The sequence below is a fragment of the Kryptolebias marmoratus genome, linkage group LG10 (assembly GCF_001649575.2).
Source record: "Kryptolebias marmoratus isolate JLee-2015 linkage group LG10, ASM164957v2, whole genome shotgun sequence".
NCBI lineage: Eukaryota > Metazoa > Chordata > Actinopteri > Cyprinodontiformes > Rivulidae > Kryptolebias > Kryptolebias marmoratus.
Window position 1 is genome coordinate 13,412,718 of NC_051439.1, and position 26,888 is coordinate 13,439,605.

At 40.5% G+C, this 26,888-nt stretch overlaps 1 protein-coding gene across 1 annotated transcript in view; it reads right to left on the bottom strand.

The window, feature by feature from the left end:
• kif26ab (kinesin family member 26Ab) overlaps window positions 1-26,888 on the bottom strand; it is a 65,122-nt gene that overhangs the window by 37,112 nt on the left and 1,122 nt on the right. Inside the window, exon 3 of the mRNA XM_017416014.3 lies at window positions 810-1,280. Within this exon, the coding sequence (XP_017271503.1) occupies window positions 810-1,280 (471 nt within the window). The remainder of the gene's footprint in view (window positions 1-809; window positions 1,281-26,888) is intronic.

The window sequence follows — 26,888 nt, forward strand, 5'->3', positions numbered from 1 at the left end:
TATGGGAGAAAAGAAAATCTGTCTTCAGTTTTTCACACAGAAAAAAAAGGAACAATCCTACAAAGATTATAAGTTATTAACACATCTTGTATAAAAAGATTAATCTTGCAGTTTATTTAAACATCTGAAAATGTAAAGGACTAGAACTTTCAAAGTTCTGAGCATATGTTGTTTAATCTGTACACAATTTGGCAGCTGCAGAATGTCACACGCGTTTGTCACTTAGGTCTGAGACCAGATGTCCCCCATCATTGCAGGAAGTGACTCATCTGGAAACCCAGACACCTTCTTATAAGTAGCCAGAGATGGGTTTGGAGAAGCTAACATTCACAGTCAAATATGCTCCCTCTGCTAAAACACTGTTTGAGCGTCTAAATAAATCATTTAGAGGTGCAGCCTCTCCCGTGATATCAAGGACAAAACCTTTTCACATCTCTCAGACGTCTAACAAGCCTGAGCCAGCACGAGTGAAGTGTTACGCTCAGACGTGGTCATCTGAAATGCCCTTGAGGAGGAAGTCAGCAGATTAGGGTTGAGATGACCTCTGACCTCAGATCAGTCAGACTCTTTGACCACTGAGAAAAGAGAGGTAAGCCCTCCTGCAGAGCTCTGAGTCACAAGTTGTTTTCAGGGCTTCATCTCCTCTAAAGGAGATTGAACATTTTATTGACTTCATCAGATGAGAGATATCACATTATATTACAATGTTAGATTGCAAGGTGTTAGATTAAAAGTGGATCAAATATACATCAAACATGCATTACTTTCATTATTTTTTTGCATAAAAAAAAAAGAAAATAGAAACATACGGGCTTGGGCTGAGGCAGAAAGTTGTTGACTCTAGAGATGCTCCACATTCCGTCAAGGTACTGCTGTGCCTGGATGGTAACAGTGCTCAGGGATCCAGTTAGCTGCCCTCCTGCCACTGTTACCTGAACACTGGTCTTGGACCCTGAAGAGGCAGAGGAATTCTGGGACCAGCCAGGCACTTTGTGCCGCTCCCCCAATGGCAGGACAGAGCGAGGAGCGGGCTGGCTTTTCAGCAGCTGTTTGGCGTGGACACTGGAGGACGACACAGTGAATCTGGAAGGCTGTGGTAAAAGAGATGCTCTGGGCATGGCTGCCATGTCTGAGCTGAAGGTGAGGACCGGAGAATGGAGCATCTGCAGGGCCTCCCGCCTCAGCTGGTGGAGAGGCGTTGAGCACACTTGGCAACAGTCGATTTCAGGATTCCCAGGTGTGTGAAGGTGTTCAAACAGAAAGGTTGCATATCCAGGATCCTGCAGAGAAAAAAGCACAGAGGAAAGCTTAGTTAAGTCAACAAACATAAAGGCAATGCATGAAACGCAGCGATCTGAAGAGAATCTCAAATCTTCTCTTTTGCAAGGATTTCTTTTATGTCAGCGGTCCACAAGCAGTGTGGTTCTTGACTGCCCTCTGGGACCATCATTCTCAACTTCAACCACTTTCTTTCTTTTAGGATGTTTTATACTGAGATACTTCAACGGCATACAAGAGAAGACTGCTAATAAGTTTCACAAGGTATATGTTCATTTTAGTGTCTCCTGAGGTTCTGAGAACATGCAAAGAATATTTGGTAACATCTGGTCTGAAGATTCCTAATAATCATCTCCCAAAAATATTTTATTTACTTCAAGAAGTTTTCAAACTAAAAAGTCTTTCAAAAAATGTCAGCTTATTACTGCTTTCATAAATGCAGTCCAATGGATTTTTGTCCTTTCACTTTGTCTCTAAGAAGGCTCCCTAGGGTGTCCATCTCTGCTTGGAAGGAGTGACAAAAGAAAATGACAGCTGAGGGTATTCTAGAGCCAGAAGCTGTATAATTTACATATGATAAGTGTCCTGGTGTGAAAACATATGATGTGCAACAAAATGTGGAAACAACTAACTCTGCAAGTAAGCTGGAGACATACAGAGCCATCCTGAATTATTCAAAACCATAACTTTCTGTCTGTTTCAAAGAAATAAACACAAACACACACAGTGAGACATGTTGGTCTCTTAAGAGGCATAAAGGGGCATGATAGGCTCCTGCCCAGCGGAGTCGTGGCTTAGGACAGAAGCTCACAGCCCACACATAAATGTTTACGAGACCTTTGCTCCGCAGAACCTCCGAGGTGATCAGGAGGAGTGAAGCAGCAGGGAAAACAACAATCTACTGCTCTAATGCAGTGCCACTTAATACAGCTAACCCAACAGGCAAAGAGTCCAAAGAGGCAGGCCGAGGCTCTAAATCAACCCCCGGAAAAAAAAAAAAACTATTTAATATATGGACTTTTGAATTACTCTTTTCTGCAAACACCCACTACATTTATAATAAAATGACCTATAATGTGATATATAATAGTATAGTCTTGCTGAACCTTTCCTTGCTGGATAAGTGGAATTACCCTGAAGTGGCTAAAGTTAATGATTTACAGTGTTGCCTACTTAGCTCTATGTAAATAAGCAGAAACTGGATGAAAACAGCAAATAGCCTCAGAAAGCAGAAAATTCAATTAATTCCACTATAAAAAGGAACTATAAATCTGACTAATAGATGATCGAATACAGTATGAGACCATGTGAATGTTATATGTCTTGGTGCTTTAAATGTAAGAAGCTCTTAATGTAAACATAATAAAACTGTGAGAGCTTTCTAAAAGGCTCTAGGATATGTGAACAATCGTTCAGATTAGGTATACATGCACAAAACAAGACAGTTCCATTGAGCGAACACAAAATCGTCTGTGACAAATTGTAGTGAAATTTGAGTTTTGAGCAGGAAAGAAAGAACCACTGGCTGCTCTTTTCACAGTCTGGCTTCACTTCATGTCCATGCTTCCTGTGCAGGAAATTGAAGAAAAGTCATAACAGATTAGCTCCACCCCTTCACCCTCGGATCGCTCCTTGCCTACTTGGGGGCACTGGTAGATGAAATCAATGCCCCTTTTCCTCTTCATGCTTTGTTAGGCATTGATTTAGGGGAGCTAATAAAATGAAACACAAAGCTGAGCCCATCTGGTATTCAGTTTGTGGAGGTTAGAGAGTGGGATTCCCCTGTAAAGCTGTCTGTAAGCTTTATGCCCACCAAAGTGAATAAAGGGTCAGGGCCACAAGGCATACGAGGATGATGGCATTGATGATGAGGATGATGATGTTGAGGAGAATAATGTGATCAAACTGAAGGCCGCAGAGGAGAGGAGGTGGAGAAACGGGGGCATCAAGAGTGGGACATATTTCACAACGGTCAACAAATGCAGGTCTGGTTATAAAAATATCTAAAGTGAGCACATTAAAGCAGGCTGAAGAGTCGTTACAGTTAAAAGCTTAAACACTACCTCGTATGTTTTTGTTATTATATTTGAGCTAACTGCTTGAGAGCTTACACATAAAGTGAAACACATGATGCATGAGTGCACTAGCCCCAAAGCCATATTGTTTCTTTTATTATCCATTTGATCTATTACTGACAGGTGCAAGTGGGTATGATGAGTAGCTCCGCTTCGGAGAAGTATGTAATGCACGGCATCAAAACAATCCACGTGCTCAAAGCATTGGCTCTGAGAGGCATGGAACTATACAGCAGGTCTCCTCGACCAGTGTTCAAGTGAGTTTTGGTTTTCAGCTTGAGGTGTACCCATGGAAAGTGTTCAACTGCAAGATAAGAGGGCTGAGAGAGGAGGGAGGAGGTAGGCCGTGGTTCTGGCCCTTGCCTGGAGGCTTGTGGATGGTTGTGTTGGTTTACAGCCTGTCAATGCTGATCTTTATTAAACTCTGGGGACAAATGTAGTCAGATGCTGTGGCCTTATTATGGAAAGAAGGTGTGCTGTGGAGAGAAAAAGATCTGCTTGTGGAATGAACCCTTCACAGCCCTTAGAGACTCAAGTTTGTCTTTGTCCGTTACACTAACCATGATGAAAACCAGGGCAGCAGCAGTAGCTGGAGAGATGAGCCACCGAGCTGACTGACTTTCTGGGTTGATGGAGAGTATCATTACAGACAGTCCGTGCCCAGAGGCTGATGGAAACAAGCTCAGCCGTAACCACTTATGGATGAGGGGACAGGGAGAAAGATGTGCATGATTTCTCTACTGCGTCTCCTTAGTGTGCAGACAGAGTGAGGAGAAGTCACCCAAAGGTTGTTTCCTCAAATCCCACCTCATTTACCTTTCCTCGTCATCGAGCTTTCTCCCTAACCAGGCAAGGCAAAAACCGACATCTAACTGTTTCTACATTCAGCATTTGATGTACCTCTGATGTGGAGCGCTGGGCCTGATGCAGCTTGCTGACCTAAATCAAGGGAAGGTCACGGTGATTTAAAATGCATGAGGCCCCTCACTGGCCGAGACACTTTTAGGCACGCTCGATTGAAAGTAAAATACTCTGGGAAACCATATTTTCTATTCCACTTGAGCCCGAGAGATATTTTCCTAGCATAAAAGCTCGCCATGACCCTCTGTAGCAGCGGCAGGAAGAGAAATGAAGTGAAATAGTTTCAACATGTATCTGTGATGAGAACAAATAATAGTGAAACGTTCAGACACATTGGAAGCCAAAGAATTGTAACTCGTATATCTGATCTATGGGCTTCTGCCAGGTTTATATCAGTCATTCTGCAATATACCCTGAACAAACGTTAAGTGATTTGCTGTTCCATGGTGTATTTTTTGTTCACATTCATTAAAGTGAAAGACGAGCCAGTTTAACTCCTAATTTAGATTTAATTGCTCAGTCGCTCTTCACCTTCTTCCTTCCTCTTTCACGATTTTGTTTTATTGTTCTACCGGTATGGAGACATTCCTCAAAATGAGCAACATCACACTGCTTTATATCTGTTCTCTCGCCAGCACGAGTCCTGTTTACACATCACAATTCTTAAGTACTTCCTACTGACTGCTTTTCTTGTAAAAACCAAGACCACACAGTAGCAGATTTCAACCCTTTAGGCTCTTAACTTCCCCTTCTTTTTTTTATCTAAATGTGTTTACATGGCCTGAGACATGTTGACCCAAACCCCACAAACCCTTTCCATTATTGACCCCCAATAAACCCAATCCAGGTCCCAGGTTAAGAGTTTGCAACAGACTTACTTTCCCACAGGTAGCCTGCTACTCTGACAGCCAGGTCGGAGAGAAACGAGCACAGCTGCTGGCCTTGCCCCGGGTGAGCGCAGGGCATTAAGGCAGATTACGTTCCCAGGATAGAAGCAACACATCCAGAGTAGTGATCCCTTTCAGACCCCTGCTCTTTCTCAACTCTCCCCAACATACCAACCGATTCCCAGAATTACCCGAGAGCTGGAGGGCCTGTGGCACTGATCAGATACCAGGTAGAGCTTTTAGAGCCACAGCAGATCTGGGATACAGCCCATTAAATTTAACCACTGCCTGCTCGGAGGCAAAGAAGACAATGACTCAGGATGTCACACTAGCATGCTACTTAACTGTGGGAACGCCTTTGGTTGAACACAAAATGGGACGGTTCGACAAATCACATCAAACAGATGTTTGGCCCGTCTGCTGACTTGACAAGATTAAACAAACCTGTAATAAGACTTTCCCCAAACAAGACATCTCAGGAAAGACGAGGAGACTGTAATTACCTACCTGATAATGTTGCCTCGGACAAAAAGCCCCCCCACACCACTCCAGCTATAAATTTATTCATCCACCGTGGATGTGAGCAGGAACGCTGGCTGCTTCATTTTTCTGTCAGCCTTTGGGGATTTTACTGTAGCACAATGGGATTCCATCAAATAATGATGAAATATCTCTGCTTCATCTCTTATATGTGAAATTCAGCTTTTGTCTAAGTGTCGCTACATTCAGACTCTTATTCTGTCATTTAAGCTTTTGTGGAGGATGCAGCTTTTGCTTTACAGAGGATTTGGTTCTGGGATTTTTTTGTTTTGTTTTTTGTCCCTGACTTTGTCATTTCATTTATTTTAAACTAAACAACAAACTGAAAGACAACTCAAACAAAAGGGTGAATCACTATATACTGTATATTAAATATTGTGAATTTCTTTCATCTGATTTTGCAGAAAGTATGTGTGATATTCCATTTTAAAAAAAGAGATCAATCTGACACCTTCTTGAACACAAACTGCTAACAAATACGCAAACCTCCTCGCATTTAGATCCAACAAATGACCTTGTTTGGGAAATACACAGCAGATTTTAGCACAAACCCCTACTTTAAATGAACATCCAAATCACTCTGCATCAAGCATCTGCTCAAGGAAGGCTTAGAGATGGATGACAGCCCCTCTGCCCCGTGTGATTTAGTTTTTTCCCTCCTTTTGAGCTGCTGACAGAAAATGCAAATGGGCTTTACCCTCTGTGACACTTTAAACACACGATAGCAGCACCTGTCCAAGCATTACAGTGACACAGGGTGGGCTAAATCTGCCACTCAAAGGGGTAGACATATTTTACAAAACCATTTTTCTTCTTGATAACTTGTGGAAAAGTCCTGTTCGGCATGCTGCTCTATTTTGGAGACTGTGTACAGAGTATACTAAGATAAAGCACAGCGTACACTTCAGCCTCCAGCCCTGACAGAAATCACTGTTCATCAAACACAGAAAGGTCATAGATCTAGTTGACCCTTGGACGATATAGATAGGGTCAAACATAATCACAATTTTTCTTTTCTTCAAACAAACATACATGGGCACAACCATTATCATTTTCACTGGTAAAATTGAGCTCATATGAAAATGTGCCACTTCTCTGTACTGTCAAAAACATCTATCACTGACTGACCACACACATAGATGTTTCTATAAAAGTCCAATCACATAAAAACCTCACTACATCTGTATTTATGTGAGATGAAAAACAAATGAAAATGTGCCTGTATGTGTGTGTGCGTCAATGTTTGTTTCCTTGTCTAGCTGTCTCTTTACACCACACCCATCCATCACTGCAGCCTTTCACCACTCGGCCACTTAATTACCTTTTCCTGTTCGCATAAAGAAAACAAGCCTCTTTCAGACTGTTTGGACAGACTTCATTCTTCCTCTCCCCTCCCCTGTTCCAACATCTTTCTTTCCTTCTTCTTGTCCATAAATGCAAAGTACCCTCCGTCGTTTCAAGCTTTTTCAAGTCTCAAACTTTTGGTCTCAGCCCAAGATCCGTCAAGATTTCGTCAGCTTTGACTAAAAGCTCAGAGTGCTGGAAGGACTTTAAAACATGCTGGAAAAAACATTGCACATCTGGTGGTGAATGATCATTACTTCAGCCTATAATGGAGCTGATTGGAGAGATAAAACAATGTTTGCACAGAAAGATCATCCAAAAAAGTGATGCTCATACAGCAAAATTAAACCAAAAGGTATATTATTTTCCCGTTTTCTGATTGTTGCTGCAGTATTGAAACTAAAATCAGTAATCTAATCTATCCACTGGAGGTGGTTTAAAGATTTCTTTTTGTCCAGTAGTTCAATCCATACCACTCCGAGCGGAGCACATGAACCTGATACAGTAGTTCCACTCCACTACTTAACGTGTTAGATAAAGCACTTTTCAGTATATAAGCAGTGATGACAACCACCTGCTTTTCCTCCCAGCTGCAGTCCCAGCAGTTTGTTTTGCAGGGGAACATTTTGACTGGGAATTGCGGCGCTCCCAGTTCCCTGCAGTTTATTTAGAGACAAAACAAACTGCTGCCATAAGCTTATGGCGACTAATCTCTAACTGTAGATATAAAGTGTGGCTGGAGTAAGTGGAGAGTGTATGATTCAGAAGTAATTATAAAAACAGAGAACAAGAAGTAATTAAAGGCCTAGCATTTCTTGAAGGAATGCATATCCCCCACTGCCTTTCATGCCAGGGTTTTAAACTAATATCATCTTAAGTTAAGAAATGAGAAAGTTGTAGCCATTTTGATGTAGATCTTACATACATCTATAGAACAATGTGGTCAGATTTAATCATCTTAGACCAACATTTTAATTATTATTTTTTTAATTCCAAGCAACACATTTATGAAACACATGGATCTGCACGGCCCACATGCATGCTCATTTCAAAAGTTCCTTACTCATGTGATAAAATATGAAGCTCAACTTCTAGACCCAATCCAAATGATATGGAAATGAGGATGAAGTGACATGTTGAGTATCCTACAACAATAATTCTGCCCACTTCTTCCTGGAATGAACAGTATGCTAATTATGCTGCTGCATGGATAAATATTCACATATTCTGTTGCTGAGTGTCTCTGACTTTCAGTCCTCCTCCCTCTAACTCTCTCCACACCGACTCTGCGATGTGTCAATGTGTGGGGAGAAGGCACATAATGAGGCACACGAGTGGTTATTGTTTAGCACGGCGCTTTATATTTGGCGGATGTCTCAATTTTCACTTATCCGTCCCTCTGCCAGTGCAGATATGACACATCCAAAAGGTATGAGGAGCTAAAAGTTAGACCCACATTCAGGCTTTTTAACGACAACGCTCATTTGCTAAATCCTGAGCTGAGGTGTCCCATCCGCATTCAGTCTGTAGCGCAATATCACACAGAGTGACACACATTGTGCCCCACAAAAGCTGCTGTGTGTCGGCAGAACAATAGAGCAGCAGAGTTGCGAGAAACAGAATCATTCCGGTGCGACATCCCAGTGTAGGTACAGAAGAGCGAGGGAGGGGGGGGGGATACTAATTTATCATGAAAGATGTCATTACCATGCCAATGACTTCTCAGAGAGCACAATCATTACTAATAATAGAAAGAGAAAACATCAGCCCTGGGCTTTCAGCCAGGAATGGCAGCATTAATGGAAAACTGTTGTCTGTTTATGAAAAGTTGACACTGAAGGCTGCTGAGAGCAGATAGAGATAGAAAAACACGTCGAGATAAGCTCAAAACAGTATCTGTTAGCGACTTGCTAATTGAGATGTCTAGACACATTTAGCTGAATCTCAGCAAGATAAGGAGGTAGGCTGAACCATCTCAGTGGAGAACAACACACAATAATCCACTCATTCAGTCTGAAGACTTTTCATGAATTTCTTTTGAAAATGCTTCGCTTATCAACATTTTTCCACATGCACATTTTTACCACTTTGTACTGCAGGAACAATAGCGTCCTGCAGAAATCATTGTGGACTACAACACAACAGTTTCATCTAATATTTAAATACACTCACAAGTGAAAGGAGCTTGGCTTAAATTCAGTAAATTTGACAGATATTCTACTAAAATTTGGTGTAGTAGTAGCTGAGAGCCATTCACAACAGAAACCTTCAGCATTAATACATTGCCTGATATTGCACTTTTTAATTATTATTAATATTTTCAAGGTTTGACCAAAACGGACACAACTTTATCATTTCTCAACATAAGATGATCGTAGTCTGAAACTAGGGTGATATGCATTATTTCAAGGAATGCTAGTCCTTTAACTCTGATTGTACCCACTTTAATCACCACATCACAAGAATCCTTGCTTTAGAATGAAATGTTGAATATGTACCCACCTATATAATTTGCATGTCCTCATAGTTGTGTGAAAAACAGCTGACAGCCAGTTGAAAACATGTTTATGTCTGAATAACACTAAAACTATTCAATGAATGTGTTTGTGGTTATACAGGAACATCAGCAGACCTGCTGGTGATTGCGTGACACAGTCTGCTCATTTGCACCAGCAGAAATCTGACATTTGATCACATTTGGTCACTTAGGATCCCATCAAAATAGGGCGTATGTCTATCTGTATAAAACTGACAGTCAAGCCTACAAACATTAGGAAATGAATGAAATGAAAGGAAATGAGTTGCAAAATATTTTTTATTTGCATGTCAGGGATTTCTACATGGAAGCACAGGAGCGCCGCTGCTGTCACTCCTCATCAGGAAATAAACAGATAACCGCAGAATTCCTGGCAGCTCTGTTGAATCCTGCATATTTGGCTTGAATTCAGCTCTTCGCATGATTCAGAGGCTGTCTGCTTGCTTGAGTAAAAATGTCACCACAACAGGTCTCGAAAAAAGTGTAAGAATTTGGGGAAGCTGCTTGATTGTTTGTTCAGAGGAAATATAAAAACAGAATTTTTTAAACAAAACTAGAAAAATTGGGCTTTCTGATAAAATGCAGTGTGAATGCTGAGTGCTGAATGACGCTTCTGTAAATTTGCTGAAGAAGCTGAACTGAATTGTCTAATCTAAATGAAGCAGAACATAAGCTAGAATCAGCACAACAAACGCTACAGTTAACACGACAGTAGCTAAATGTTAAAATTAGCTAAAAATGTAAAATTCTGAATGAGCTAAATGTTTTGATACCTGAATGGATAGAATTGCTGAAAGTATGCTGATGTAGTTGGAACCAGAGAAACATGTGAAAAAAAAGTATTAACAGGAAAACAACTGTGTGAATGCTGACTCAGCAGTCATACAATGAAAGTAGCCAGCATGGAGATTTATATCTGTAGTTTATTAATACAATGGCACTCATGTGAGTCAGTTTGTTTCCATAAACCCTGAGTGATGCACTTTGATTGCATTTAAGAGCGTGTGAAACACATTTAAGAGCACTAAGTCTTGGAAGGAAGAAGGAAAAGTCAAACAGAAACATACTTTTAGGTCTCTCTCTTTCTCTCTCTCTCTCTCTCTCTCTTTCTCTCTCCCTATACATATATATATATATATATATATATATATATATATATATATATATATATATTAAAAGAAGAAAAATAAATAAAGTAGACATAAACTTATTTATGTAAGAGAGATGGACATGTTTTAGATGTACACACACAGAGTCTTATGTTAAATAGGTTTAGGGATGCAGAAGCATGCCCCAACTCTACTCAGGGTTCGATTGTTGGACTGACGGGGTCAAAGGGCAACTAATTGCGTGAAACGTGGAGGACAGCACTGGTGTGGCCTTCTGCCAAAAAACAGGAACATCACCCGAAGCTCCGTCAAGAAAGACAATTGAACTGTGACCTCCTCGTTGATGGCATTGACCTCAGACAACAAGCTCGCGTCACATCTTAATCTGGGTCACAAAAAAAAGAGCAGCCACGCCGCTGCTGATCCGTGAGCTGCGTGCTGAAGGAGCTTCGGCTGATGTTTACCCGCCTGTTCTCGTGTTCAGTGTCTTATTAAGTCACAAAAACTAAAATATAAGAAATCCCCGATTCAGGTCAGATTACCTCTGGGTTTAAAACAAAAAAATTAATGCAGTTCCTTACACCATTAAGGTTTTTAAAAGAGAAATGTTTTCTTGATTCGGTCTGGTCACTTAGAGACCCCAAAAAGACCAAACTTCTAATTCAAACACCTAAAAGTTGACGTTTTATACACTGTCTCCCTGAGCAAAGCAGAGCAAGTTGACGTTTTTTGATAATTAAGCTTCTCAGTTAGACGTTTGTGCAGTTTTTATATCGTTAAGTTTGACAGATTCTAAAGTACCTGTCATGTCATCATCATTAATCAAACACTTGAATTACAGAAACAGCTGATTCTATTGTCTTTCAGTTGAAAAAATAAAGCTTTAAGCGGGCTTACTGTGTGTGTATGTGTGCACACCATCCTGTTGTAAAGAATTAACAAATACGTATGATGGATGGATAAAATCACTCGACAACTCCAGCCTGACGGAAAAGGTATTGTGATTGAGGTCTCGGGATCATCCAAAGAAAAGGAGTGTCTCGCTTTCATGATTAACAAAACGTCAAAAAGGATTTCCCTTTCTAAACAGAGACCCCAGTCATTTTGAGGCTTTCAGCCAAAGAGACATGGCCAGATGGGATTTCTCTCAGATGTGGCGGGCTGTTTTGGAGACTAAAATGACCCAGACCTGTGTCAACAGCTGGGGAAAGCATCCCTCGCTGTGCTTTGTGAAAGTGATAAAAATAACACCACGAGGTATCCTACTGTGGGTTACACCCAGAGCAGGTCTGTTTTTCCTGGCTGGGAGTGGGTCACAGTCAGGCAGAGCGGGATCTCCAGCCAACACACATCAAGGCGGCACTTTCCTACGCCTCCATTTTCGCCCCTGTCTTTTCCTGTTTTGACAGGAAACAGGAGATGATAACATAGTCGCACAAACAAGCAGAGACTGCCTCCGACCTGCTGCCGTGCCATCCTCGTGTGGCAGTCAGTGTCTGTTTTCTTTAAAGGGGCTTGAGTCCCAACAGAAAGAAAAAAATTGATAACATACTGGCTGTGTAAAAAGCCGCACTGAGGAGAACACACACACACCTGTCTTACCGACAACCTTTCCAAAACCCAGCCCAGTTTTCTGCACACTTCCTCACAGCATTGAACAAAGAAATGCAATAAAACAGACTCACTAAGTCACGGATACAAAACAGAGACCGGATAGATGAAAGCTGTGGTGGTCGCCATGGGGATCTAAATATACACAACTGAAGACGGTAAAGGCGAAATATGTAGCAGAGAGAAAAAGCTAGGGCAGCGGCATGAGGAGGCTTTGAAAATACAGGAAGGTTTTCATAGCTAGTGTCTTTTGTCCGTATCTCTTTTTGGAATGTGTTCCTTTTATGTTGTCAGGAAGCACACCGCAGCAAGACACAACAAGTGGACTGACGGGGCCATTAGAGAGGGCTTTGTTGATGGTGTGAGAAGCTCAAAGGACCTAGACACGTTGATTGCCCTTTTTGATCCCCCACTAGCCTTTTGTTTATGAGCTAATTAAGCATTGTTCAAGCACTGGGGGAGCCTCGAGCCTTCCATCCAAATAGCACCATGGTATGACTTTCAAAAGCTACTGTAGGGCTTTTACAACACACCGTATAGCTTAACAACCCAAGCAGGAATAACTTTCGGGATGCAATCTAGTGTGGGAACCAACGTACAATTCGTCCCTAAGCTGTGTGTGTCAATGTAAAGAGAAAATGCACAAAAGAGATGACAGCACACACACACCAGGTGAAGTCTGGCAGGTCAAATTCAGTTCAAACATGGTCTCCAGTGACCGCTTCTGTGGGAGTTCAAGTGTGCCCTGCATTCACCCCGTCCAATGAACGTTACAGCCAAAACAGCCCTCCTCTCACAAAGAGATGAAGACAAAAATGCCCAGCGTGGGACGAGGGCAGGCCAAGGGGTCGGAGATGGACAGAAAGGGGAGGAAGGGGCAACAGCTCGCTATGTGGTTGTGGTAATGACCGTGTGACTCTGGTTAGCAGGCAAACAGAAATGCTGAATGCATGTGTGCAGAAATGAAAGGTTGAAAGAATCAGCAGTTGTGGACAAGCACACACTTTCAACCTAATATTACCAGCCAGTGAAATATCTGGCAAGAGGTAAGATATCAAACATGCAGATTATTTCTCAACACCATCTTCCAAACATCAGCATTGCTTTATATAACCAAAGCCTCCTCTAGAAATCACAATGTTGCTCAAATATCAAACTAAAGATGAACCAACTTACAGGAAGAGGATCAGTGGAAGTCAAATTGGTGTCTAAAGGAAACTGAAGAAGAGCTGCTGAAAGAAGGATACATAAGTCTTCACTGTACAAATATAACCTGCATTATCACAAAGAAAACCTCTTCTGCAGCTTCAGCACAAAATTCAGCATCAAAATGTTTGCAGAAATCTAAAGCTCTTTGGTCATAATGAGCAAAACAATGTTTAATGTGAAAAAAGTACAGTTTTATGAAAGAAAGGAAACGCTCTCATCTTCAAAAAACACCATTTTGAGGTTCCTAAAATGCTGTTTTCACAGAAACTTGTGGCTGAAACAATAAAGAAAAATTTTGCGTATTCACAAAATAAAAAACGTTCCTGTGTGGACGGTCTTTCTGCCTAGATGTCCTTATTTGTCCCAGCTTCCAGCGACACACAAACACACATGTTTCATTGTAATCAGCACACCTGTTTTCACCCAGTACATATCCTTCCTGGTTTTTATAGTTCTTTGTCGGATCCTCATGTTAGTTGATTCAGTCGTCTTCTTTCATACCTGTTCAGGTTTTGCTCCTGAATCTGCCTCCTATCCACTGGCTTTTGGGTCCAAGGAAAATGTTTTACAATTTGAAACTAGGTCAAACTTTTTTTTTTGTTACAAAAAGAACCGTCTTCTCTATGAGTTTGTGCCTTTTCCAAATCATGTCATTTACTCGTTTTGTTCACAGTGGCAGAATTCTCACATTGAACTTTTTCATGCCACCATGTTTTGGCTCAGAAGTGCCGCTGAGTTTTTGCTCTTGGAGTACAAAGGGTGGGTGGACGGAGGAAAAGATCAGAGGACCGATCGCAGCATCCACTTCTGCTCTCAACAGTAAAACGTAGCAGGAATTCAACGAGGCCACGAACACAGGTGTGCTCCACAAGAGCTTCCCTCCTTTTCAGCGGGGATCTGAGGAAGGACGGCATTTCTGTGTTGCGCAGACATGTTCAAAAGCATTCCACAGATGTTTTTGTTTGATGCATAAATTTAGAGCAGTAAACAACGTCTACAACCGATCTTTTAAGTACGTCTAGAAGAAACACCAAGGAATCTTGCAAAGCTCAAGTCTCGCTATGTTCAAGATGACAGCTAAAACGTTTAAACTGGTTCATAAAGAAAGCATTTTTGGTAAACCTCCAGACATATAAACATATTTTTTCAGACACTGCTTTGCAGGGTTGCTGTCACACTCAGCATGGGAGTTTTACGCTTAGCTGGGGGTCCGCACAGCAAGTCCCCAGAACAAGCAGGACAGCTCGTGTTTTACAGGGGATGCTGAAGTGAGCAGGAAATGCAGAGGCTGGAGAGGCAGTTTGGGACTCATAAACAGAAAGGTTTAAGTTTAAGTGCCCGACACACATGAAGGAGATAAAGCAGCCCAGAGCTCTCCTGCAAAGAGAGTGACATCATAAAATAGAACAGCAGTAACAAGAGGGGAAGCACAAAGGACATATCTATTAATGGGAGTCGGTCCATAAAAGAGAGGCTGTGGAAGGTTTACTCCAACGAGCGTCGGCTAGGAGGGATGACAAGCTTAAGAAGGCAGCATTTTTCAAGACAGTAAAGCTCTGCTATAAGATTATAAATCTAATTATCCTTGTTTGGATTTTTCGGACCACTGGTAACTCCTAATGTAAGAGAGCAAAAGATAAAAGCAGAGTTCATCACAGAACCACAGTGTGGCTTTTCAGTGATTTTTATGAGAGCAAACACACAAAAACAAAACACAACCGTTGTGCAGGAACACATTTATGAACAGTCATATTTCCTGTTAACGACTGACTTACCAAGGCAGTTTTTGAATGTGAACTGAGCACTTCTGGCGATATTAAGCAACACACTTTTGTCTTTTTGCTGTTTTAAGATAATCTGATCTACACTACAAACTATTATGTACTCAACTATACCCATAGTATACCTTTTATTTCAGTTTTATTGTATTTAGCTTGGTATTTTATGTGTTACCTTGCCTAAAACTCACAAATCTTGAGAAATCAGTAAGATATTTGTAGAAAATTAGTTGTTCAAAGTCTGTTAAACTATCCTGTTAAAGGCTGGTATCTACCAAACTAACATGAACAACTTCATGATGTGAACGTGTCGCTCACATTCCCAACATGTGAGTTAAAAAGAAGAACATGTACTTGAAAACACTGCAAGCACAACATGCATCTGTCAGCGGAAACGAGTGCATTATCAAAAAAGAGACCTAAAGACTATATATATGTATATAAAGACAACAAAGCATTGTTTGCATAGATCACTCACAAATCACAAAGCTCAAATTTTCCAGTGGTGCAATATCAGACAAACAAAAACCTAAGATTTGATAGCAATGATAGTAGTAGAGAAGCATAAACAACACATTATTTCAGCCTTTGAAGCTTTGGAAGACTCCAGTTTCCTCAAAGTAAAAAGTGTGCCAGCCTACTTAAGAAGAGCTCAGGTGCCAGTCACAGAAAAAAGCACTTCCGTATCTTTATTGAGTTTTTCTGGTGAAAATCCATTATGAAAATCCATACAACTGCAGATGACCTTTACAGTGCTCCGCCTGTTGAGAAATTCAACGGTACAGTCTTTTCCTTCCCTTTTTTTATGGAAATAAAAACAACTTTGCTGCCATTTTGCAGAATGTGGGGCTATGCCATTTCCTTTAAAATGTCAGCAGACAAATTACTATGTCAGGTCATTTAAAAATGCAAGACAAATGTTCAATGAAACACGCTGCTTTCCTTTTTAAAGAAACAATACGTGCTTTGGAGCAAACATAAACTTTTGGATATTTATCTGATACAAGAGATACAACTTAATTGTCTTTAATGCTCTTTATGAACAAATGTGAGCAAAAAGTAAAGATCCAAAAGCAACTGAAAAAAATCACAGTCTCTGGTCATATTCATCCTGAAGCTAAGCCTAGCAGAATAAAAGTGGCCAGTCACCTTCCTCAATAACCAGGCCACCAGCAGAAAAGTGTGTTGGAATGAGGACAAAACCCAGTCTGTAATAATGCAATCATAAATTGGTAGCAGTTAAGATCAAAAAGATGGATGGCTTCTACAGCAAAGTGGAAAGGATGGAAGGACCCTGAATGTGCTTCATCTTTCTTTTCTCTCCGGTACTTACACGCACATTCGCACATCATCAATACACACACTCGTCCCCGCTCCCAGAGCTGGACGCTCAAGCATGAAATGAACATGAGCAGCGTGAACTTTGACTGGCATTTTCACACCTCGCCAGGATTTATGGAGCACTATATACGTATCTGAATGAGCCCCTGACAATAAAAAATAGCACAAAGCTTATAGCTAGGAAGTCCAGGCAGATGCGTTAACACAACCTGTTTACCAATCAGAACACAATCCGTTTGCTATTACACAAACACAAATAGAATCACAGAGAGGTGCATCCGGACTTTCACCCAGACACAAATGGAGATATGTGGCGTGAAAGCACACCAGTGCACTTACTCAGCAGCTGCAAACCACAACCACAGTTTACTACTGTTGGTTACTAAGAGGGAATAAAAGGAGAGAAATATTAAACTGCATCCAGCTGTCTCAAATAAAAGCATGACATTGATACTGACCATGTGGTTGCAGAGAAAAAAAAATCACTTTATGTATTTCTTTATGTTTAAATTGATCTTTTGAAGTGAGGTTCTGTAGAAAGGTTATGAACAATTAACATCTTACCTGTTGTAGTTGGCGGTTTGGGTGACCTCAGTTTGGAGAAACAGTTTAATTGTGACTCAACTGACAAGCTAATGGCTAGTCTAAGTTAGCTGTAGCACGTCTGGTACAACCTGGAACAGTGGTTATATTATTATTAGTAATGTAAACATATTTCTGCTAAAATAAATATGTAATGCAAATCTAGCAGGAGTGTTAAGGTTTATGAAGTACCATTTGCACACTGTTGGGATAAAAAAATAACCAAATTGGTTGGTTGGGTCAAATTTGAACCAAGCCAACCCTGTGTAGTCTCACTTTATCAGTTACGCTATGCATGAACCGCCACAATCCTATTGAAATTAGGGTTGTTTTAAGATGGCAATAATGCACTTTGGTTTTAGCCACCCTTGGACTAGATGTTAGTTAGTCAGTTCGGTCAAAATTAAACTGGTTCTCCAAAATGAGGCCAGTCAAAAACCATTTACAGCAGGTAAGTGTCATGGTTATTGGTATTTGTGTAAGCTTCTGTTTTGTTTCTGGTTTTCTGTTTGTTTCTGTGTTCATGTTTGCTGTCACTATTCACTCCTCCCCAGTCACTCTTTTGCCCTTGATTATCTGCCACGCCCATCTCCACATGTAAGTCATTGTAATCACTCACCTGTGCCCACTTCCCATTATTATCCCCTGTGCATATAACCTGGTCATTTTCTCCACCACCCCGCTGGATCATTGTTGTTGTTGTTGTGTTTTCATGTTCTGCTCCTTGCCCTACCCTGCCATGCCCAGTTCCTTTGTTTGGTCTTCGTATTAGTTGTTTTTTGCTGCCACGTCAGCTCTTTTGTTTATCTGTTTGTTTTAGTTAATAAATTAGTTTCCTTTTTAAGATGATTTTGCGTTCTGGGATTGCCTCTGTCTCCCCTCGTTATGACAGTAAGATATTAATTGTTCATAACTGTTCAACAGAACTCCACTTGAAAAGATCTTAACTATCCCTTTAATGACCTACAATTTAGATATTGATGGACAACTTAAATATGCAACAAAGTGATAGAAGGATTTAAACTATGACAGAGATCAGATTACATAAAAGACGGCACATGTTGATCAGCCAATAGTTTCACAGAAATTCTTTTTACATACTGAGAGCATTTCTGAAGGTAAATATTGCCAAACACTTCTTCCCTTCTGAACTGGCAGGTGAAATGTAGTGTCTGCCAATGAGGGAAAGCAAACAAGTCCAATTCAAGTCCACCTGAGGAACTGCACTAATCTAAACCACTGTTTGCTGTGAATGAGGGAGCCACTCCCAAACAGCTCAGAGTTTGCTGTCTGCATATCCATCTTGGCAAGGATACACAGCGTTGGCATTCTCTTTCAGCGCATTGCTATAAGCCGGGCGATTTGTCTGCTACCACAAGGCCTGCTGTCAATTGAGTGCATTTTATGGAGCCAGCAGGAGATTACCTCCAACTCAGTGCTCCTCAGTGTCTGTGTACCATGTTGAAAATTTATCTCAACAGCGATGTCTCTCCAATACTCTAAATCAGGCTCAATAATGGACTGCAGTCTGCCCGGATTGTGCATGTCTCACTTCAGCATGACATATGGTCCTGAGTGCTGGGAGATCCACGAGCGAATGAAACAAACACATGCAAATATTCACAATCATATATGTATACACGACACTCAGCTCGGTTCGTACTAAACTACCAAATCTAACTGATTAATTTCTGACGGCTACACTTCTTGTTGCATTTGTGTTCTTTGTTTAGTGACATTTCTGCCTCTGTTCTCATGCTCTGCAGCCCTGTGCTGTGCTGTAACACATCGCTCTGTCAGCCTCCACTTCACCTCCATTGTTCACTTCCGTCTGGCTTTTTGTAGCACGTAATCCTTCGCCAAACAGCAGCAAACTCATTCAGACAAGCAATGTTATGTATGGTAATCATTTTTCAAACACACTAAGAATGAACGACTGTGAGAGGATATAGGTGTTGTCAAATTCCTGGCATGACGTGGAGCTTTAATTCAAAGAGTTATGTAAGAATAATTGTTAATGAAAAGACAGCGATTCGTGCTGAGTCATGTCCGAGTAAAGAAAAGTACAACAAAAACAGATCTATGATGAAATATTAAGACACTTTATTTATCAGATTATTTGAAAAATGATAATCAGGTAATAACTTTAATCAGTTTTCAGAAAACAATAAGTGAAGAAATGTTTAATATTCTAAATCCGGCCTCATAAATTTCAATTTTCTGCATTGTTGCAAGAAAAAAAGTCATTTAGGTGCGGATATCTTTCTTGTAATTGTTGATGTAAAGATCATTATCCTTTCAGTAAACTAAAGTGTATCATGTAACAAGCCATGTTATGTGATATCACTGTAATGTTTTTTCTTTTTGTGTGTGATTCACCATGTAGTCACTAGAAATGACATCATGTGGCTCTAAATTCATGTTATTAATTCATACTTTGAGCCATGAAACATGATGATACTGGATAATGAATTTTTGTCCAATAGCAAGTAAAAATTTGAAAAAAAAATAATCAAAAACCAACCAAGAGGATAAAAATTGTGACGTTTCTAGTACCTAAATTCATCTGAAGAACCACTACCATACTTTGCTATTTTTGTTTTTGCATGGATTAAAACATTAATATATGTGTTGATTTATATGTCTGTAAGTTGACAATAAAAACCTCTGAAAAATCCTAAAAGTTGGACCACAGTTTTGCTAAATACCTGGATTCTTTAGGATCAATATTATGTTTTTTAACCCCAATCCTGCTTAGTAAGTGAGTCAAGATAAACATAATTATTATGATATATTCAAAATGCACTAAATGCCACAAATAATTTAACTTACAGTATTCATTAGTTTCTGGTTTATGGGGAAACATTAAAATTTTGCAGCAGCAAGCACATCTGAGCATTTTAACAACATCACAAACAGGTTTTTTTTGATAGCTCTATTCACTGAGCCTCCACCGAGAAGCCAGTCTCACACTTTAAAAAGCTCTGACATTGGTTATCATGGCTCTACTTTCCTGGACTGTGATTAATAAGAGAGGTGCTGCAACCTTTACTAGTACAACTGAAGATGGCAGAGTAAATTTCCAGGTCTAAGCGGGTCTAAATAGTTTTGCTCACTTTGACAGGTAACTGTGGGAACATCTGGACACCTCTCTGCACACATTAGAGCGGCACGCATTAGGAGCAGCAAGAACCAGATGGCCAAAATGGGACATTTTCAGGTAAATCTGTGGAAACCTGTGAGAGTGGATTTTGTGTGTGTCAGTGGGTCTCTGCTGAGGAGCTTCTGTCAGCTCTTGTTTCATTTTGCCTGCAGTGGATCTGCTCCTCTGAGCAGACTGGAGGGTAGCGTGGGCGTTATACCAGGTGTAGCATTCCTTAACCTCCTCCACTGGATTCCTGCACTGTCCTGCTGATGAAAGGTGATGAGCATCAGCCTTACTGCAGCTCCTGTTCCATCCAAACCCATCAGCCTCCTATATCTGCACACCCTGAACCCATTACCAGCGCTAACTTAGCAATTTACACTCACAATCGCAATAAGTAGCGGACTGGCCTGCAAGAACTGGGGTTGATTCACTTTTCAGCCCGACAAATTAAAGATGTAAAATGGAACTGCAGCAGACACAGTGAAGCTTTGGCCTTCATTTCAGTGTTGCCCAGAGGTTAGAAAATGGGGTTTGTGGTGAGTAAAAGTGCTGTGAAAATCTGGAAGCAGGAAGAGAATGAGAAACACGCCGCACTCCCATAACAACTGACACGGTTGTCTCACTATCCAAATTTAAAAGCTATGGTTGTAATGGACTGCTTAGAAGTAAAGAAGAAGAAGAATTACATGTTCAAAAACAGACTCTTCTTTTTTTTTCATAGCAATTAACCTCTTGCAGCACTTGATCCAAATAGCAGTCTATTTCAGCCTTTTGTGCAAACATTCTCCAAAGTAAGAAGAAATCACTATGATTTGAACATTTAAACAATATAATTATATCACTAAAACATATTTTGGAAAACATTCTGCAGGGTGTCCATGCAGCTACTGCACAAAATTCCTACATCAGTGACATATAAACTCGATAAGAAGTGTGAAGAAAACCAACCAAGAAATGTTAAAGCTGCTGCCAGTGGCATATTATGGTCCCCGTGGTAACCATACACCTGTGTCTCTCACTCCCTGATACCAAACTTAAGAGAAGACAAAAACAGACTGAAAAGGTAAGCCTCAAACAGTTGGTGTGCAAAAACTATAAGTTGAACTGCGAGCTGCAGAAGACTCTGATAGTTACATGTGAATTTTTATGTTTCTATAATGTTTCATTAGGAAATTTGTTAAGTTAAAAAGACCCTTCACTTCCAGAGAATATTTTGAGTTAAAATACTTAGTCTCTGGAAGCTTAGGTGCAGAGTGTCTGCACTCTGGGAGGATTTGAGAGAAAACCAAAAGTCCTTTAGCAGTGAGAGACACTGAGTGAAGGAAGACATAAATCCCTATGTCTCAATGTGTGATTTGAATATGTACCAAAAAAGACTTGTGGGAGTAAGAGGACTTTTTTTTGCAAAGTGTTTGAACATTTTAGACAGCTAAAGGTTAGTGTGACATCATCAACTGTCAGGTAAACATCCCATGGAGAAATCTTCAAAAATCATCTAACTTAAACTGTGATTGTGTGAAAACTATTAAAGATATCAAAGTTTAGACATGTAAAGTCCAACTTTCTGTGACCAATTTAGACTTTGAATGATGTTTCTGTGGTGACGTATGCCTGAGCTACAGAGCTCCAAAGAGGGCTGGGTTTTGTCATCTGTTTTGCCAAAAACTGACCTATCACCACTGCTTCTTTGTGCAATTTTTTGCATATTTTACACATTGTACTACATTGTACAACTTACTACTACCAAAAGTCTATAAGAAGGTTTTATTTCAAAACTGTGTGACGAGATCCAGAACAAAAATAATTTTTGGAATGATATTAAGGGTGCTTTAAGGGCACCCTTCATTACTAATTGGCAGACTAAAGTGTATATTTTTTAATTGCTTTTTTTTAAGATAAAACAAACAGAGCACAGACTGGTAATAAATATCTGGGGACTGATGTAAAGTGGCAGTGAACAACTGCATGCTGCTGCAGCTCAAACAGAACAGTAGCATCATGACTGATGTCTGTGGTCTCTGCACCACTTGACACCAGATTATTGCTCTACAGTTTAATACAACCACATGCCATAAAGCAGAAGTCGCACTGCATGCAGGGATGAAGCCGGAGCACGGCTCAGCCCAGAGTCTCCTCTCGTCTCCTGTCTCGTTTTTCATCTCCTCCTGGGTTCTCTGCAGTGAACCACACTGCTGAGCACACACACACAACCTTGGGTCCTTGGGGGCTCAGGTGCTCAGAAGTGAATGAATAATATGGTCATGCTCTGTTTTAGCTCTGCGTCAGCTCAAGTTTCACAACCTGAGAGGTTTTTCAAACCGTCTCGTCACACCGTCCTGATGCTTGCCCCCCTGCTGTGAAATTGGCAGCGTACACCTGTTCCAGCTCAGGTCGGCCACCCTAAACACTAATCAGCCAGACAGGTTGGGAGAACCGACAAGAAGGTCGGAGGTCAATAGGCAGAGAAAAAGTACAATTTCCTTAGATAAATAGGTGGAGAAATTCTCCCCATGTTTCTTATGCTTGTAAACTCACACTGATCTGTGTGCATTCACTATCAATAAAGCAATATTTTCCATTTAAACTGAACACTCTGCCTTTCTAATAGATTTTAAAAAATCAGTAAGTGTGGAAAAAGGCAGGCAAAAGGCACTTAATGCACATTCATTCAAATCAATTATTGTGTAGAAATAAGGGTTTATTTCATAGTAGCCAAATGAAGCAATATCTCTTTTCTCTAGTGCTTTAAGGAACAAAACTTGATTTAAAACACTTACCAAGACACTCTAACACAATTTGCATTTGAGTGGATTGAGGGTCAAAACAGAAAGAAATCCAACTTGAATCCTAATGAGTCATTTGTGAGAATAAATCATTAATTCAACAAGAAGAGAATCTGCAAAAGGCCTCCTTGTTATATAAATTAATTTGTGCCAACACACTCATATATACAGCATTCATAAGGGCCATGGTCACATAGTGCATTTATCTGCAGCTGCTGCTTTGTTTGCTCTCAACAAAATCATTCCTCTTCATTCTCTACTCCTTATATGTTGATGTCTGTAGCTGCTCACTCATTGGTCAGTGTCTCTGTTTGCACAGTGCAAAAGTCCAGCGAAAGGTGAGGTCTGGCAACAGCTGACCTCAACAAAACCATCAGCCTCCCACAGGCCTGCAGGACATTATCTGTTAATCAGTCAGTGCACTAATAGAGCTCACAAAGCCCAGTGCTGCTTATAAGCCTTTGTGTTTATAAAGTACTGTTACAGTTTGGTTACTTTATCAGTAATCCAAAGTTTTTTATCAAATGTCAGTGCAACAAAGGGCTGAAAAAGGAGACGAATTAAAATATTTTCATAATCCAGAGATTCATATTTTACTCTACTGCTGAAGCGACAAAGTACTGTGAATGCTCATACTTGCTTTTTGGCAAGGATTTAGATAAGAATCGATACCCTTGTCATGTGTGTAAATCTAAAACTAAAGCTCAAAGCAAAAATGTTGGAAACAAGGAGAAACGGTGACTAAGACTGGCATGTAACCCTCTGTAATGTTTCAACTTTAATCGAGTTTACTTTAAACAAACTTTAAACTGTGCTAATTGTATTTGTTATTTTTAGGTCAAAGAAGCTTCATGAACAAAAATCCAACCTTTTTGGCGCTTATTATCGTTGAACGTTATCCGTCAGAGTTTAGCCAACATGATCAGCTGCAGCTGATCCAGAACGCTGCTGCTGCTCCTCAGATCTTCTGGTTCTGGACTGCTCTGCATCCCCAGAACCAGAACCAAACGAGGAGAAGCAGCTTTCAGTTTCTATGCACCACAAATTTGGAACAAACTTCCAGAAAACTGTAAAACAGCTGAAACACTGGGTGCCTTTAAATCTCAACTTAAAACCAACCTGTTTAGAGTTGCTTATGGCTAAATTAGGGTTCGAGTGCGGGGTTTTGATGTCTTTGATGTTTTTCTCTTTCTTACTGTTTATTCATTGTCACATGCTGTTTTTATTTTGTTTTTTTAATTATGTAAAGCACCTTGAAATGCCTTGCTGCTGAAATGTGCTATACAAATAAAATTTGATTGATTGATTGATTGATGAATACATATCTACAGAATGGAAACATTTTTTTTTTTTTCTGTTATCTTTTACAGTGGAGTTAGATTGCAGTTCTTACAGGCAGTGGTTAATTTGCTGTTTTTCCACGGGTCTATGAACTAACAACTGGAAGCTCACCCTTTCAAATCGCTCAGTTCTCTCATGTTGCAACAGCTCCCCACCACTCGAACATTACAAGTCTAATAACGCTATCATTGACTCCCCTAACCTAATAATCTTTCATGTCAGAAAAGGTTGCAAAACACTTTTATGGGCAGATAAAATAATACGACTCCTATCTGTTTGCAGTGATTGTTGACAGATCCTTTCATTAAAGTCAGAAGCCGAGTGGTTTCTTTGAAGTGGAGATTCAAGCAATAATCTTTCCCTGCATCATGCCTAACTTAGCCGCTGTGTCCAGCCACATTAAGCACAGTTTCAGATGACTGAATCCAGACTGTCTACCAGCTGACAACTGAAGTCACTCATTATTATAGGTTTAAGTTATGCAAATTAATTAGGTGAATTCCCTTAATTAAAATCAAGTCTGGAGGTTGTCTTTCGTGTTTCTACCTGTTCTTTTATTAAATTGCGTGTGTTTTTTCCCCCCTTTAATTATATTTTATCACTTGCTGACTGAACAACATAAAGAGTGTCAAAGGCAGCTTAAATGAAGGTAGGGTAGCTCAAGGACATAATTACGGCAAAGTTAATTTGAAGATGCACTGCTCAGTGTGAGCAAGATGTTGCAAATTGTGAGAACAAACTGGGAAATTTGGTCATTTGTGTATAATGTGTGTGTTTATCGCTTGCCGCTGAACGCAAAGGCGGAGCGATTATCTGTGTGTGTGGGTGTGTTTGTCTGTACTGTTAGCAAAATATCTCACAAACAACTGAAAGGGTTTTAGCGAAACCTTCAGAAAGTAATCGATGGCTGTACATTTACAGCTGATTAACTCTTGGAGCCAATGCAAGTCAAGATGGCAACTATAATTTATCAACATTAGTCTACACAAAAATGGCTATAACTCAGTGCATTTTACAGATATTGAGCTAAACTTTGGTGTGGTAGTAGCTGACAGTCTAATAGATCATGCAGGACCATGTGAGATGTACTATAATATTGCATAAAGTAGCATATATTGTTATTTCCAAGGTTTGACTTAACTGGCTAAATTTCTCAACTTAAGATGATCTGCATCCTTTCAAGAAATGCTAGCTCTTTAATGAAAACAGTTTCTAATACTAACCACATGGTTTGCACACAAACACTTTCCTGCATGTCTACCATTGTCCACTTCCACCCACAGCTTACTACAAAGCAGCCCTGAACCACAGATATGAAGGGAGGGGCTTTTGCTTCCACAGCTTTCTTCTGAGACATACTGTAAGCATGTTCCTGTAGACCCAAACAGGAAAACACAAAAACTGTCTGGAAGGCTTCAGAGTGTGTGAAAAGTCAACTTTCCCTTCAGAAGGCTTCGTGTATAATAGCACTTTCACGCTACCCAAACACTCTTCCTTGAATTTTTGTCCACTTGCTACTACTACTGTATTCAAACAATAAGTCTACATGAAGGGAGAGGGGGGCAGAGGGATGTCTGGGGACTGAGTGACTTCCTTTTTAGAAAAAAAAAAACAAAAAACGAGACTGCAGGCGGATTAGGAGGGTGGGGAAGTGTGACCTCGGGTAAACAGTCTCGCTTTTTCCCATGACAGCTGCAGACTCAACACCGGCCGAACCCTGGGCAGGTGTGTGTGTGTGTGTGTGTGGGGGTGCATGTGAGGTTATTACATGGAAGTGTGTGTTTAGTAGCTCTGTGTGTGTGTGTGTGTGTGTGTGNGGGGGGGGGGGGGGAATCCCAGACCAACCAGTACCTGAATGACCCCCACTGACCTTTATGCTCTCCTTGGAGGAAGTCATTTGGAAGCAACCATCCATAACCACATCCATCCTCTGAGCCCCAACAGGTGAGCAGCTCAAACTCACAGAAACAATGGGTTTATTATCCTTCAGCAGCAGAAGCCCCTGCTACAACAATGGTGCAACAGCAGGCCTGTTTGCCACCCCGAAATTAAGGCCCAATTTAGCCGTCAACAAGTTCAAATAAGGGCTAAAGGAGTGGTCTTCATGTCTTTCTTCCACACAGAGCACCTTAAAGGCTCCAAGTGATGCTGGAGGGTCTGACACTAAACACAGGGTCAGTTTAAATAACATAATAGCTTTTAAGCCTTTATGTGGGTTGAAAATACCTGAATAAAGATCTGATATCCTTCAAACTTCCTACAGCAATCTGACCACACATATAGAACCCAGGTGGTACAAAAATGTCTCTTAGGACACCTGCTGCATGAACATCAGGTGCTGTCAGATTAGTGGGGGAACCTTTAAGTGCTGTAATTCAATCTCAGTTTGAGATTCTCAAAAAAAAAAAATGGAACAACAAAAGGAGAGTAGACCTGAGGGGCAAACCCGGCCCAACACAACAACA